Here is a 13,248-nt window from a genome sequence, read left to right on the forward strand (position 1 = left end):
TACTTCAGGGGCATTTTTTGACATATCTTAAATGGCTATTTGCAAAACAGCTTGGATTTTTAAGCTGGCTGGAAAGCCTGGGCTGAGATGTTACATGACGCAGGGCTTGGCTAGGTTACAGATTTAACTCTCAGGCTAGTGGTGATACAGCTAACTCTTACCATGTGGAGTGTGGATTTGTCCTCCCTGCCTTTCCTCTTTAAGTTCTCCACTCTCCCTTGTACTACGCTGCAGCTTTTGGGGTTGGTCTCTGTTTTTCTGAGTTGGGTGGCTCACATTTTCCAAATACAAAACAAATGTTACTCAGACGGCTTACAGACTGACAGAGCAGTGCTGCTTCTGAGTACTGCTGAAGTTAGTGTCCAGATAGAAGCAGGAATGTGGTGCAGCCCATGGAGCCTGTGGTTGGAAACACGTCTGGTTTTAAAGCTTGTTCTACACTGACTGCTGTGAGTGTAAAACTCAGCCTTTCTATGCATCACTTCACCAATCTGAAACGGGGATTTTTATCTAAACATACTGAGTTCTTACATAGTTATTCTTTTTAAACATTCTAGGCAGTATTATTACTGTCAGGTTACTGTCTTGATTTGTTCTTTATAGGAACAACTTGCATTGTGATTTCACCAGATCTTTTTTCCCTGCTAAACTTGGGCATTGTTTTAAGAATTACTGAAAGAGGTGGAGAAAAAGTTTGGTCAGTTCTTGATTGTGAGATCAGTGTCAGAATAAAGATGGAAGCACATAGTTAGTTTTTTTTATATAAAAGCGTGTTACACGGAGCTCTTAGTTTTGAAGGAGCAAACTTGATTCAGCAAGAGGATCCTGGGGACAAGAACTGTTGTTGGAAATGCTGCAGGCTTTGGAAACTGACTGGATTTCTTGTTATCTTTGTGTCCCTTTAAATTCTGACCGGTTTTTTTTGTTTTTTTTTTTCCCCCCTCAGGTTGCTGAAGCTGTTGCGACGTTCCTGATCCGTCACAGGTTTACAGAGCCCATCGGTGGCTTCCAGTGGTAAGGCTCTGTGGGTGCTTGAGCTGTGCAGTCCTCGAGCAGAGCTCTTGCTCTTACCGCCTGCGTGTTTGGCTCTCAATGTGGGATGTTGGAGTTTTAGCATAATGCTAAAAACCACATGTAAACAAACAGCTTTGAATCACAGCCAGTAATATATTCGATGTTTATGTGTTCTCTCTAAACTACTCGCATATTAACTTGTGTTAATGAAACCTTCCATGGAGGGGAGGAGCAAAGCAGATCCTCCCCAGCTGATTCCTTTCTTTATAGCCTGCCAGAAGGCAGAATTACAAGCTTTATGGTATTTAGTTTAAATAGTATTTTATTTAAGTAATCAAGGCCCTGTGTTTTGGAAACAACTTGCACCACACTTCCTTGGCCGAGAAATACTGGTGAGATTAGACAGATAAAACTGTGTGCTTCACGTTGCCGACTTTCCATATTGATCTCGTGTTTTCATATCATAATGAACTGTAGAAGCCAGGCCTCTGTGCTCAGCCACACAGCGGTGAGAGTAGGTTGTGACTGATAAGGTTGATTGGAAAAACTCCCAAAGTCTTAGTTACAGTACCATAAAGCTAATAACTAAACCAACACAGACCTCATGGAAGGTGCTAATCTGTTTTAGGATCGTCTTTCAGGTGAATGGTAAAATAAACAGGTTTCTGTGGCAGTCCTGAAAAGTCTTCTTACTTTTAGCTAAGAATTCTTCAAAAAAAGCTGTAAGCCCCAAAATGTGTAATGCTGTAGGACTGGCAGTGCTGAAGGGGTATCCCTGGATGTTCCCTTTCTTTTTTTCCCCTTTAACCTGTGCCCTTGCGGATGAAACAGTAGAAGTGTAGGACTGTGGACTGCCTATTTTAAATCCAGTGAAAGGATATGGTGTAGGTTAATGTGTAAATGGTGAGAGAGGGAGAAGGCGAAAGGACTGTACTACATTGTAATGTTGAATCCCCATGAGGTATTTGGCAACCTGTGCTATCTCTGTGAGTCTTTGAAGGTGGTAGCCTGTTGCTTCTGCTGTTATGGTTGTAGCAAAAGCAGCTTTAAAACAAGAGGCTTGGAGAAAGTGAGGTGGCTTGCTGGCTTTATTGTGTCCTTAAGCCACAGACAGCAACATATTAAGCTTTTGTGCTTCTCACTATTACGTAGCTTACAAGTTATTGTTGAGTGCATCAATGCTGATTTTAACCTGCATGATAGACTCCTTTTGGCCTTCTTTTACCTTGGGTAATCAACTAAATTTAGGGTGTTGCAGAGCCAAATATCTGCAGAGAATACCTTGATTTTAATGTGTGACCTTTCTTCCACTCTCCTTTTTCCCTCCTAGTGTGTTTCCTGCTTGTTAATACCCTGGTGTTCTCCAGCACTGAGTCCTGTTGTAAATAAACTGCACCAGAGGCCACTGTGATGTATCCATATCCTTTCATCTCTCCAGTTAAGCAGCAATGAGAAGTTGGTGTGAGATTCATCCCCTAGAACTAGTTCTCCAGAATGTGTAAATGCTTAGGGACTTCCTTGCTGGGAAGCAGCTTGTACTGAAGACCATGAAAAGCTCTTCAGGCCCTTGGAAGTGGGCTCCTCTCTGCTGCCACAAGGAAAGACCTCCTGAAATCCCAAGTAGTCAATCATACCGATCTCTATCAATTCTCAGGCTTTCTTGGACCCAACTGCAAAGGGGCTGTTGGCAGTCCAGATCCACCGAGGGCATTGCAGTATAGCCAAAGGCTTCAGGATTTCTCCATGGAATTGTCTAATCGTCTTTGAAGTGCCCCTTAGGTTTGTTTTTTATATACACATGTTTCTTTCCCCTAAAGCAGATGAGGAATCGGCTTCATTGGGAGCTCAGGTTTTGTCTCACCAATGTCAGCCTTATGGGTTAAGCTGCAGGAAGAGCCTACATGCTACTTTCCTGTGCAAAGTTAGACAGGATTGTAAAACAAAAAAGCGAGGGGGGACCGTGAGCTCCATTTCAGTCTTGCGGCTTTCTTAATACCTGTTTCAAGTTCTCACTGAGAAAAATAGCCTGGATAACTCTTGTCTACTGCAGACACATAACAGGCAGGGGACTCTGGGCCTGCGTTTATGGGGAGGACCCAAGAGCAGCAGTAACAACGTGGTCTGCAGGCAGTTTGCCTGTTAGGCCATTCTCTGTGCCTGGAATGTGTTTATGCTTCCCATCTTGTAGCTGCTACACACAACTGAGCAGAGATCAGCACCTTTTGGATGAAAAAATGCGAAAAGGGCAGTAGATAAAACCCTGGAAGAGCTTGGAGTCAGTCCTGCTGATGTTGATGCAGAGGTGTAGGCAGCTGCTGCTGCATTATGCTCCCCCCAGTATTGGAGGAAAGACCTTGCCTTCACTGTCGCTTCCTAGATTGTTTTGCTGCCTGCCTTCCATATTTCCATGTAAATGCAGTAGTTGCACGGAGAGCTTTTCTTCAGGGTTAAATTATCCACAGACAGTTCGTCAGATTGCTTTCACCTAAGAATCACTCTTGAGCATAAGAGCAGACACGTTTTGGAGCAGTTATCCTCAATATTTTGCTGGTGGATGGCTGAAATTTTTTTTTTTTTTTGCCTTGTGTCCATAACCCCTCGATGCTGTATGATGAAAGCAGTATTTTAATGCTGTTTTGCTGAGGCAGAGTTCTGTTGTTGGCCTGATTTGGGAGCTGCGATGTGCATCTATGCGTACGTCCTGTGACGAGCCATCATGAATTCTTATTTGAGAGGTGCAGGTGGGGCAAAGGGAGGTGGTGTGAAGAGCTGACAAAGCCTGGTTTAATGTTGCCATTTACCCTGATGGAGAGCCGCTCATCTCCTCTGATTCATTCCCATGTGAGCCCTGGACACGGCAGTCATGGCCTTGCTTTGTGTCCCTTCCCTGACACATCAGGGTGGGAAATGCCTGAATTAGAGACAAGAAAGCCTCATTCCAGAGAGCTCTCCTCTCTCCTGGCACTTTGGCCATCAGCACTCAGGTGTTAAAAGAGCAATTGCTGGCTCCCAGCTCTTCCCTCTGTAAGTCGCCGTGTTAATTATTGCATTAGTTTGCTGTGACCTTGATGTAATGTCCACCCCTGTTCTAGATGCTGATGGATTAAATGGATCTTCAGTAGTTGAGATGCAAAATAGCACTTTCCCCAGCTGTATCCTGAAGATTGGCAAAATTCTCGGTCCTTTCCAGATTACTCCTGTGTTCAAATTGTTAGAGATTAAATAATACAGTGTGTGTGTCCAGAGTATCACTTTACGGGATAGTTAAGCATGTGCCTGTTGTCGTACTCATGAATGATCTCTGCGAAGTCACATTCCTCCGTGCTGAAGTAACTTGGAGGATCTGGCTTTGAGTGATTCGTTGCGGTAACTCCTTGCGTTTGCCTCTCATGTTATCCCTTTCATTTGCTTTTACAGTTTGTGAGATCTTAAAAAAACCAAACAAAACCCTCCATGGAAAGCAAAAGAAAATCAGTTTTGTATTCTGTAGAAGCACCACTGGGGAATGAATGACTGTTTCTGAATCCTGTGGGCTCCCCAGAATTATATTTTGTTGTTAACATTTGAGAAGTGAGTGAAAAAATAAATATTTCAACAGCCTATTTAATGTGGCATTGCTCTGTGCCAAGCTCTCAATCCTGACTTGCGCAGAATAGGTAGCTGTTCAGGGACTCATGTAGTGCTGGCTTCAAAAAAAGGCGACTACAGGGACAGCAGTGATAGTGTGTGGGTGGGTGGAGGGGGAATTCCTTTTGGCTGTGTCGAGCCACAAACATTTTTGAGACTGTACTTTGAAAAATATTAATGCTCCTGTTGCAGTTTTTTCTGCCTTTTCAGGGAGCTACAGGCAGAGGTAAATGGTATTTAGGTGAAGGATAGCACAGACCATGGTAAAAGTAACTGCAGAGAGAAGAAATGTTCTCTTTGACTCATGAAAAATGAGAACATCTAGAAAATCCCCCCATAACTACCAGCTTTTCACTGCATTTTCCCACAGCCTGCAGCATTGTACTGTCTCTGTGTAAAAGCAGATAAAAAGGAGGCTGTCTGAATTGAAAGGATGCTGGTTTTATGCTGGCGCTTTTGAGTATTTAGAAATCTCTCTTGCTTTTGTTCCAGTTGTTGGATTGAGGATTGGTGGAAACTTTCACAGTGGAAAATCCCAAGGCTCGGCAGGAGCAGAAGATGCAGTTTGGGAGGCTGGTTTGTTGTGGGGTTGGCTTCTTAAATTTTTCAAATCAGACCCAGGGTGGGTTTTGCCAGCTCCCGGATTAAATGCACTGAGCAAAACCCTGGGTGACTTGTAGATTCCAGGAGCATTGAGATTGTTGGAAAAAGACGATTCCTGTATTGCAGAAGCATGTAGTTTTGCCTTGAATACAGATCCTGCAAATGCAGAGCTCGGCTGTTTGTCTTCGCACATGCTTAAGCTAGCACAGTTCCTCCGTGCTGGTGTTTTGAAAACACTGTTAGTGACTGGGGCAATCGATATGTACAGACGCAGACACTTGGTCTTGAAATGATTGCCAAATCGTGTTGCTGTATGGAGCTCACTTTTCTTTTGAGCCTTCTCTTTTTTTGTCTTCAGCCTGCCCTGGTCCAGATGTGAAGTGGGTGGGAGATGATACCAAAGCCAATTAAAACCACCGATGCTTATTGCAGCTGGAGGTCATTTTCTCTGCAACCAAGACACCCTCTGAAAAAAAAAAAAAAAAGTAAGTTCTACAGTAAAGCACGGAGTGACTTCTAAACTGAGCTCATGGTCAGGGAGCTCTCAGAGGTGGTGGTGTTGTGAGAGATCCCATTGGTAACACCAGTAGCCCAGTAAATACCGTGCTGGGGCAGTTCAGAGAGAACCTCCTTCCTTTTCCTCTCTCTGCAGCGTAGGGCTGAGCGATTGCAATAGGGCAAAGCCACTTGCTGGCTTCTTGCTCAGCAAGACCATCCCAGGACTCCAAAAACTTTTATTAGTGTGCTGCCACATTCAACAGGGTCTTCAGCGAACAGGGGAGAGCAAACAGCTTTGTGCTGATGTTCTCCACCTCCTTGACTTTAGCGCCGATGTTTCTCCTCCCCTCCGCTATTGCCTTTTGTTTTGAGTGTCAAAGGGCCTGGGAGGATAGATGTTCAGAGGTGTCTGGCAATCAGCCATTCACTGGTTTGAACTGGTGTTCAACAGTCCTGAAAATCTAGACCTAGATCTTCAGGTAAGGTCCAAAAAAAAAAAAAAATAGTTTATGGGCTGCCATTTCCAAGAAAACTTGGCCCTGGTGCGTTATAACACCCGTCTCTGAGCCTGGTGCTCCTCTCACAACCTGAACCTGCTGTTTGTGTTGCCCAAACCTGCCTCCCTTGGCTGTATCATCTGCCCTGATCCGTCTGGTAATGCTGCACCCTCAGCACATTGGCCGTAAGGCATCCAAAACCTGCAGGATAGTGCTTGGGTGTTTGCTGCGAGCTTTGCTGGTGGATGCTTAGCTGGTTTAGGCCAAGTTTTCCCAGTCTGGCAGGGTGATCTCTTACCACGTGCTGCTGTTTCCAAAAGGAAAATGTGTGTGTATGTGTGTATGTCAGTTCTCCAGAGACCGCGCTCTGTGTCCCTTGTCAGCCTCATCCTGTTCGTGTCTTGTTCGGTGTCCGTTTCTCTCGCCTACAAATAAAAGCAGTTGTGAAAAGCCTGGGGTAGGAACTCCTTCTTTCCCTTCATCTGCGGTACTCGGGCTCCTCGGAGCAGCCTGTGGAGGAAGGGTGTCAATCCGGCTGTTCCTGCGACATCCTCTTAAAGGTCTTTTCCAACCTAAATGATTCTATGATCCCCGGGGCCAGACCCAAGCCCTCAGTTTTTCTGGTGACTCATGGAAGCCTCCCGTCATCCGAAATATTCCCCCATCCCTTCTCCGCGGTCTGAGGTGGGGAGGAGGGGGGGATGCTTTAGCCACAGCTTTTGCTTTTTCCCCTCCTCTCTGTGACCGATGGCTCCCACGTGTACAGAAACATCTGAAAGTAATAAACCACGGCACTCTGGCTGTTAAGTAACCTGTGCTGTGTTGAACCGTCTGTTTTATAATAGCCTGAATGCTGGGGTGGTGGTTCCTATCTGAAGAGCAGGAATTTGGGGAAATTTGCTCTGAAATTTTGCAGGCTGTTTTACATTCAAGCAGGCCTAACAGAGCCCAAAAGGGCTCCTGTATCATCCTCCTGGTGCTCCAGCTCCTGTTTCCCTGCCCATCCCCTGTGCGTCTGCAGAAGGGTTAATCCGGGGCTGGATAAACCCAGCCAGGGAGTGATAAATGCACATTTTTTAACCCAAAGCAAGCAGGAGAGCCCTGGGAGAGGTCTGCCTGGTGTTTCTATCCCCCTCCCCAGTGTTTGTCCTTTTCCTTCTAGCTAGCAAAAAGGCTGAGAGGTGATGGGGTGGCCTGGACCCCCCTGGGGAGCCGGGTCTCCCCAGGCTGCGGTACCCACAGCCTCTCCGTCCAGGAGGATTTTAATCTCGTCCAAATGTCGCACAGATGAGGCTGGATGGATGTGGAGTCGGGGAGTTTCTATGTAGGGGCTGATGGTGTCCTCCAGCTTGACTCTCGCTTCATCCGCGCTGTCCCGCCTCGGAAGCGGCCGGGGAGAGCAGCGTGGAGCGTGGGCTCCCTGCCCGATCTCCAGGAGTTGCTGGAGAGCCCTCCTGCCTCTTTTTGCCTTCCAGTCACGCAGGTGCTGTGGTCAGGCTGGAGAAAGGGAGCTTGTCTGCGGGGCCCCGGGGGAGCGACACTTGCGCAAGCATGGTCCGAGCACGGGCAGGCTGGGGGCCAGGGCGGCTGGAAGGCAGTGGCTGCCTTCTCCCTCCCCAAGGTCCCTCTTACAGTGACTGCCCTGAAAAAAACCCCAAACACCCTTCTGGGGTGCAGAGGACGGGGGGCCCTATGCTGTTGTTGGGACGAGAGCAGAGTGTGGGGCTGCACGATCAGGCCCAAGATGCAGCTAGGCACTGCAGCAGGTTTCTTTGAGGAAGGATAGCGTAGTGTCTTTGCTCTGGTCCTGTATGGCCGTTCTGTTCACTCTGAAGCCTACCGATTACCATAGAAATACCACGTCACTAACCGCCAGTCCTTTTAGCAGAGAGACTTTTCATCTAGGGCTGGAGGAGGGGACTTGAGGGTGCATTTAGAGTCCAGGCTGGAATCGGGGGGGGGGGGGGGAATGGGGGGGGCAACAGGCGAAAAACACCCCCACATCATCCTGTCAGGTACCACACTGAGGTATTTCCCCCCGACTCCAGTTTAGTGTCTTTTGACTTTATTTTCACCAGATTCAGCCATGGCTGAGCAAGTGCCACCACCGCTGATAGCACCCCGCGCAGCTGCCAACCCCGTCCCTCCCTCCTCTTGGTGGCAGCCTTGGGGACACACTGCGCGAGGGTGGCTTTGCCACCCACGGGTGCTACGTCCTTGAGCCCACGGCAGCTCAGTCTTGCGGGTCGGTGCTGCACGGCCGCCGAAACTCCTGCCCGTGCTCGTGGATCCACTTATTTGCCACTGGAAGGGACAAGGACAAGGACCCCTGTCTGCCTCCATCCCCCTGCACCCCTTTCCGACCCCACTCCAGTATTGGTGACATATTTTTCCCTATTGCCCAGAATTTTTCTGGGTTCCCAGCCCCTCTCGCCTCCCTGCTGGCAGAGCTGCCTCTCCAACCCCATGTCACCCTGGGGTGACACCAGGCACAGTCTCTCACCCCACTTGTCCCCAGCCAGGACGGGGCAGCCAGCGTGCAAGGTGTCCCCGTCACCGTCCCCGTTCCTCCGCAGGTTCCACCAGAAGAGAGCTGCATTCTGTGGAGCAGAGAGGGGGTGGGAGCTCTGGGGTTTGGCACCCCTAAAACAGAGCCAGGAGCCCCAGAATTGTGGTTTGGCACCCCAAAATAGAGCTGGGACCCCTGGAGTTGGGGTTTTGGCATTCCAAAACAGGTCTGGGATCCCCGAGATTGGATTTGGGCATCCCAAAACACAGATGGGAGCCCAGGGTGGGGGTTTGGCATCCAGATGGGCTTGGCCACAACTCCCTGCGAGAGATGAGGCACAAAAGAGCAGCATCCCCCCCCTTCCCTGCTCCTGGGGGGCTCATGCAGGTCTCCCTCACCTTAACCACGGGCACGCTGAAGTTGGCGTAGATGAAGGCAGTGGAGCCGCCAGCTTCCACCGCGCTCAGCTGGAAAAGGAGCAAAAATATGAGCCATAGCTCTACCTCCCCTCTCCCCTGTGATATGGCTGCTTTCCATGGGGAAACTGAGGCACAGAACCTCCCTTTGTCCCCCACAGCACTTCCCTTGCTACAACATGGCACAGGCTCTTAAATGCTCTGCAGATGTTGTCATTTAACACCCCACCACGGTTTGGGTTAGGGCTGCCCTCACCCATCCCAAACCTTGTTCATTCTGAACCCTACTGATGACCATGCAAGTGCAGTCTCTCTAGGCTCGGAAATGGGGGGAGAACTCACATAGATCATGACTGTGGCGATCCTGTTGCCCGACTTCATTCTGTAAAGGGGGCTCTTCCTGGACTGCCCCAAGAGCAAGGAGGTGGGGACAGTCAGTCCCACGCTGACACAGCCTGGCCTGGAGGTACCTCACCCTAACAGAGCTGGTGGCTGAGCTGCCCCCAGGGAGATCTCTCCCTCTCCCTTCTTTTCTCTCCCTCCCTTCCCAGGAACATCCCAGGCACCATCCCAGGGATCACCATGGGGACACCCCCAGGGACCTCCCCCCAGGCAACCATCCCAGGAACATCACGGGGACCACCCCAGGCTCCACTTCCAGGGCCATCTGAGGGACCAGCCCAGAGAGCACCCCAAAGACCACCCCAAGGACCATTTCCAAGAACATCCCAGGGACCACCCTGGTGACTGTGTGAGAGACCACCCCAGGAACCATCCCAGGATCACCCCAAGGACCATCCCAACAGGAACCACCCCACAGACCACTCAAGCAGCTCCCTGACCGTGGCGTGGTCGAAGTGTGGCTCGTAGTGACCTCCCAAGCCATAGTTGACCACCTGCAGGTACTCGGCGTAGGGTGGCCGCAGATCCAGGCCGGTGACGGCAGCGATGCGCTGCTCCAACACCCTCACCACTGGGTCGGCCGTGTCCTTCAACCAGGCGCTGCGGGAACACCCTACCTTCAGCCCCCCCCAAAATTCACACAGGGCTGGGCTTAACCCTCGTGGCACTGCTGGGTGTGGAGGACCCAGGCTTCCCCAGCATGGCCCCGCTGGCTGGAGGACAAGGGAGGGGGTGGCTACTACCTCTTGCTTATTCGGTACTCGGCTTTCTGCTGCTTCTCTCCAGAGGCGACCACGGACCTCTGCAGCTGGAGGACACATGGCGGGGGGAATGTTGCTGCAGATGGGGACCCCCACACCAAGCAGGGACCCCAATCGGGGTCAAAACTGGGGGGGGGTGGTTTATACCAGCTGGTGGCCAAACATCCCCACCCCAGCGTGTCCCATTGGGGTGATGGAAGCAGTGATAGCAGTTGGATCCAAAGCAGTTGGGTGTCACCACGTCAAGCCTGGCTGGGAAGGGGTTCAGGTGCATGCATGGACCTGGTTTCTCCCCAGAATCTTTTGGGGGGGGGCCTCGGTACTAAGCTGGGCTCATCTCCCCCCCAGTGTCTCACTGCAGAAGTCTTTGGCTAAGCCCTGGCTTAAAAGCCCTCCTATCTCTGCATGCTCAGGGTGGTCCACCCTGGACCACCAGGTCTTGGGGCATCCTCCTCCAGGAGATGGACAACCTTGGGGATGGCTCACCCAGGGTCCCGCCAGGCCCTTGATGGTCTCAGCTTCGGCATCGCTGATGAAATCGTGGTACAATGCCACGTAGGGTCGGATCCGGACCACCTCCTTCTTGGCAGGCTGGAGTAGGAGGTAGGGGCTGCCATTGGTCTCGTAGGAGCAGCTAAGGCGCGGAAGCTGCTCCGGGGATGGCTGGGGAGAGAGACGACCAAGGAGGGTATGAGGAGGGGGACAGTGGTGGGGTGGGGGACCGTGGCACCCCCCCCGCCAGCCCCACCTGCCCCCCTGGGCGCTGGCACAGCTCCTCGTAGGCATCGCGGCTCTGCAGGCGGGTGCCATTGGGTCGCCGCAGGGGTCCGGCACTTGCCGCCATCCCCGTCTCCAGCAGCTTCTCGTACTTGGCCACATTCCTCGCCACCCTTCGGTTACTGGGGTCTGCCAGAAAGGTGGTGTCACCCGAAAACGCCGTGTCCCCATCATCCCCCTTCCCCCGGCATCAGTCCCTGGAGAATCACCCCACGTGGGGGCAAGAAATGGGTTGAAGGAGGCTGGTGCCATGAAGAGGTGATGGGGACACTCCAAAACCTCTCCCCACCTCCAAGGTTGCCCCACATACCATAGTGGAGAAACTCCTTGGAGAGGCTCAAGGCATGGGAGACGTTTCCAGCCTGGATGGGGGGAGCAGAGAACCCATGAGCATCCCCGTGCCCACGGTTCGGCTCCACCGGGCACCAGGGTGATGGGGATGGGACTCACGGACGTACCATAAAGTAGGAGAAAGCGAGATGGTCCAGAGCATCCTCCAGACTGCTCCGGTCCTCGGGATTCCAGCTGCCGTAGGAGAGGCGGAAGAGGCTGACGGCCTCCTCCAGCCACGCAATGGAGTGGTAGTAGTCGCCCGTGTCGTAGGCCACCTGCGAGGCAGCGCACCGCCCAGACCCACCGGCTGGGCCAGCCTGGCCTGCATTCCATTCCCACCCTGTCCCGTCCCATCCCATCCCATCCCATGCTCTCCTGTACTGTCCCATCCTCACCCCCATCCTCTTCTCACCCCATCCTATCCCCATCACCATCTTCATCCCAATCCCACACCTATCCCCTCCCATCCTGTCCCTACCCTGTCTCATCCTATCGCATCCCATTCTATCCTATGTCATCCCATCCCATTGCAATTCCCACCCATCCTGTCCCATTACATCCTGTCCCCTCCCCATTCACATCCCCATCCCCATTCCCACCCATGCTATCTCCATCCTGCCCGTCCCCATCCCATCCTGCCTGTCCCCATACCATCCTGGCCCCATCCTGCCCTGGCCTCAGCCTCATCCTGCCTTGTCCCCCTCTTGTCTGTCCCCATTTTGTCCACTGTCACCATCCTACCTGTCCCCCTCTTGTCTGTCTGTCCCCAAACTGCCCTGGACTCATCCTGCCTGTTGCCATCCCGTCCTGTCCCCATCCTGCTTGTCCCTGTCCCATCCTGTCCCCATCCCATCCTGTCCCAGTGGGATGAGGGCGGTGGGTCGGGGACGTCCCGCTGGGTTCCCACCAACACTGGTGACACTTTCTCACCCTGGAAAAACCCCTTTGTGCAGAAAACCTCGTCGGAGTGGGCGCTCAGGTGCCCCATCTGGGGGACAGAACCGCAATGGCACCCCAAAATACCACCCCCCCACCCCCCCCCAGGCTGAGCACCCCCAGCCTCCCTGGAGTCTCCCAGGGAAAATGGGCCAGAATGGGCTGAATTCCCAAAGGAAAGGCCAAGAGAAGTTGGGGAGTGTGTGTTTCTCTCAGGGCGGCTGCACCTGCACCGAGGGGCCAGCCCTGTCCTGCACCACAGTGGGGGTGATGATGGGTGCAAGGACATGATGGGTGCAGGGCTTGGGGTGGGCATTGTGCTGAGATCTTCTGCTCCAGGGTCTGGGTACCATGTTCCATCGCTTGGCCATGTCCCATGTCCCCGGCACTCAACCATGTCCTTCACCCCCATCATTCCATGTCCCATATCCCATCACTCAGCTGTGTCCCCCTCACTCCATGTCATAGGTCCCCACCACTCAGCCGTGTCCCATGTCCCCATCACTCAGCCGTGTCCCATGTCCCCATCACTCAGCCATGTCCCCATCATTCCATATCCCATGTCTTCATCGTTCAGCCACGTCCCATGTCCCCATCACTCCACATTGCACATCCCCATCACTCAGCCATGTCCCACATCCCATCGCTGAGCTGTCTCCCGTGTCCCTGTCACTCAGCCATCCCACATCCCCATCATCGCATGTTGTATGTCCCCATCATCGCATGTTGTATGTCCCCATCACTCCATGTCCCCATTACTTAGCTGTGTCCTGCATCCCCATCACTCTGCTCAGCTGTGTCCCCATCACTCCATATCCTACATCCCCATCACTCAGCCGCGTCCCAGGTCCATTGCTCGGCCGCGTCCCGTGTCC

The 13,248-nt window shown here is 51.9% G+C and overlaps 2 protein-coding genes across 2 annotated transcripts in view; one reads left to right on the top strand and one right to left on the bottom strand.

The window, feature by feature from the left end:
• The window catches only part of PPME1 (protein phosphatase methylesterase 1), a 32,365-nt gene extending 26,340 nt beyond the window's left edge, over positions 1-6,025 (top strand). Inside the window, exons 13-14 of the mRNA XM_010576657.1 lie at positions 947-1,014; positions 2,345-6,025. Of these exons, the coding sequence (XP_010574959.1) occupies positions 947-1,014; positions 2,345-2,363 (87 nt within the window). The 3' untranslated portion in view covers positions 2,364-6,025. The remainder of the gene's footprint in view (positions 1-946; positions 1,015-2,344) is intronic.
• A 2,447-nt stretch (positions 6,026-8,472) lies between these two features.
• Positions 8,473-11,826, bottom strand: P4HA3 (prolyl 4-hydroxylase, alpha polypeptide III). Its single transcript, XM_010576753.1, has 10 exons — positions 11,563-11,826; positions 11,415-11,466; positions 11,076-11,233; positions 10,814-10,990; positions 10,310-10,374; positions 10,007-10,166; positions 9,507-9,569; positions 9,147-9,215; positions 8,743-8,839; positions 8,473-8,543 (listed from the first exon to the last, which is right to left on the bottom strand). Exons 1-10 carry the CDS (start codon positions 11,824-11,826, stop codon positions 8,473-8,475), a joined length of 1,176 nt encoding a protein of 391 aa, XP_010575055.1.
• Positions 11,827-13,248: the final 1,422 nt, after the last annotated feature.

The sequence above is a fragment of the Haliaeetus leucocephalus genome, unplaced genomic scaffold (genome assembly GCF_000737465.1).
Source record: "Haliaeetus leucocephalus isolate CR32 unplaced genomic scaffold, Haliaeetus_leucocephalus-4.0 Scaffold536, whole genome shotgun sequence".
NCBI lineage: Eukaryota > Metazoa > Chordata > Aves > Accipitriformes > Accipitridae > Haliaeetus > Haliaeetus leucocephalus.

Excerpts from the sequence above, each read along its gene's own strand:
- P4HA3 (XM_010576753.1), bottom strand. The coding sequence starts at position 11,826 with ATGGGACAGTACAGGAGAGCATGGGATGGGATGGGATGGGACGGGACA. Across the intron at positions 10,375-10,813 it reads AGGGCCTGGCGGGACCCTGG|CTGCAGAGGTCCGTGGTCGC; the intron begins GTGAGCCATCCC and ends TGTGTCCTCCAG. Across the intron at positions 9,216-9,506 it reads TCGCCACAGTCATGATCTAT|CTGAGCGCGGTGGAAGCTGG; the intron begins GTGAGTTCTCCC and ends CTCCTTTTCCAG.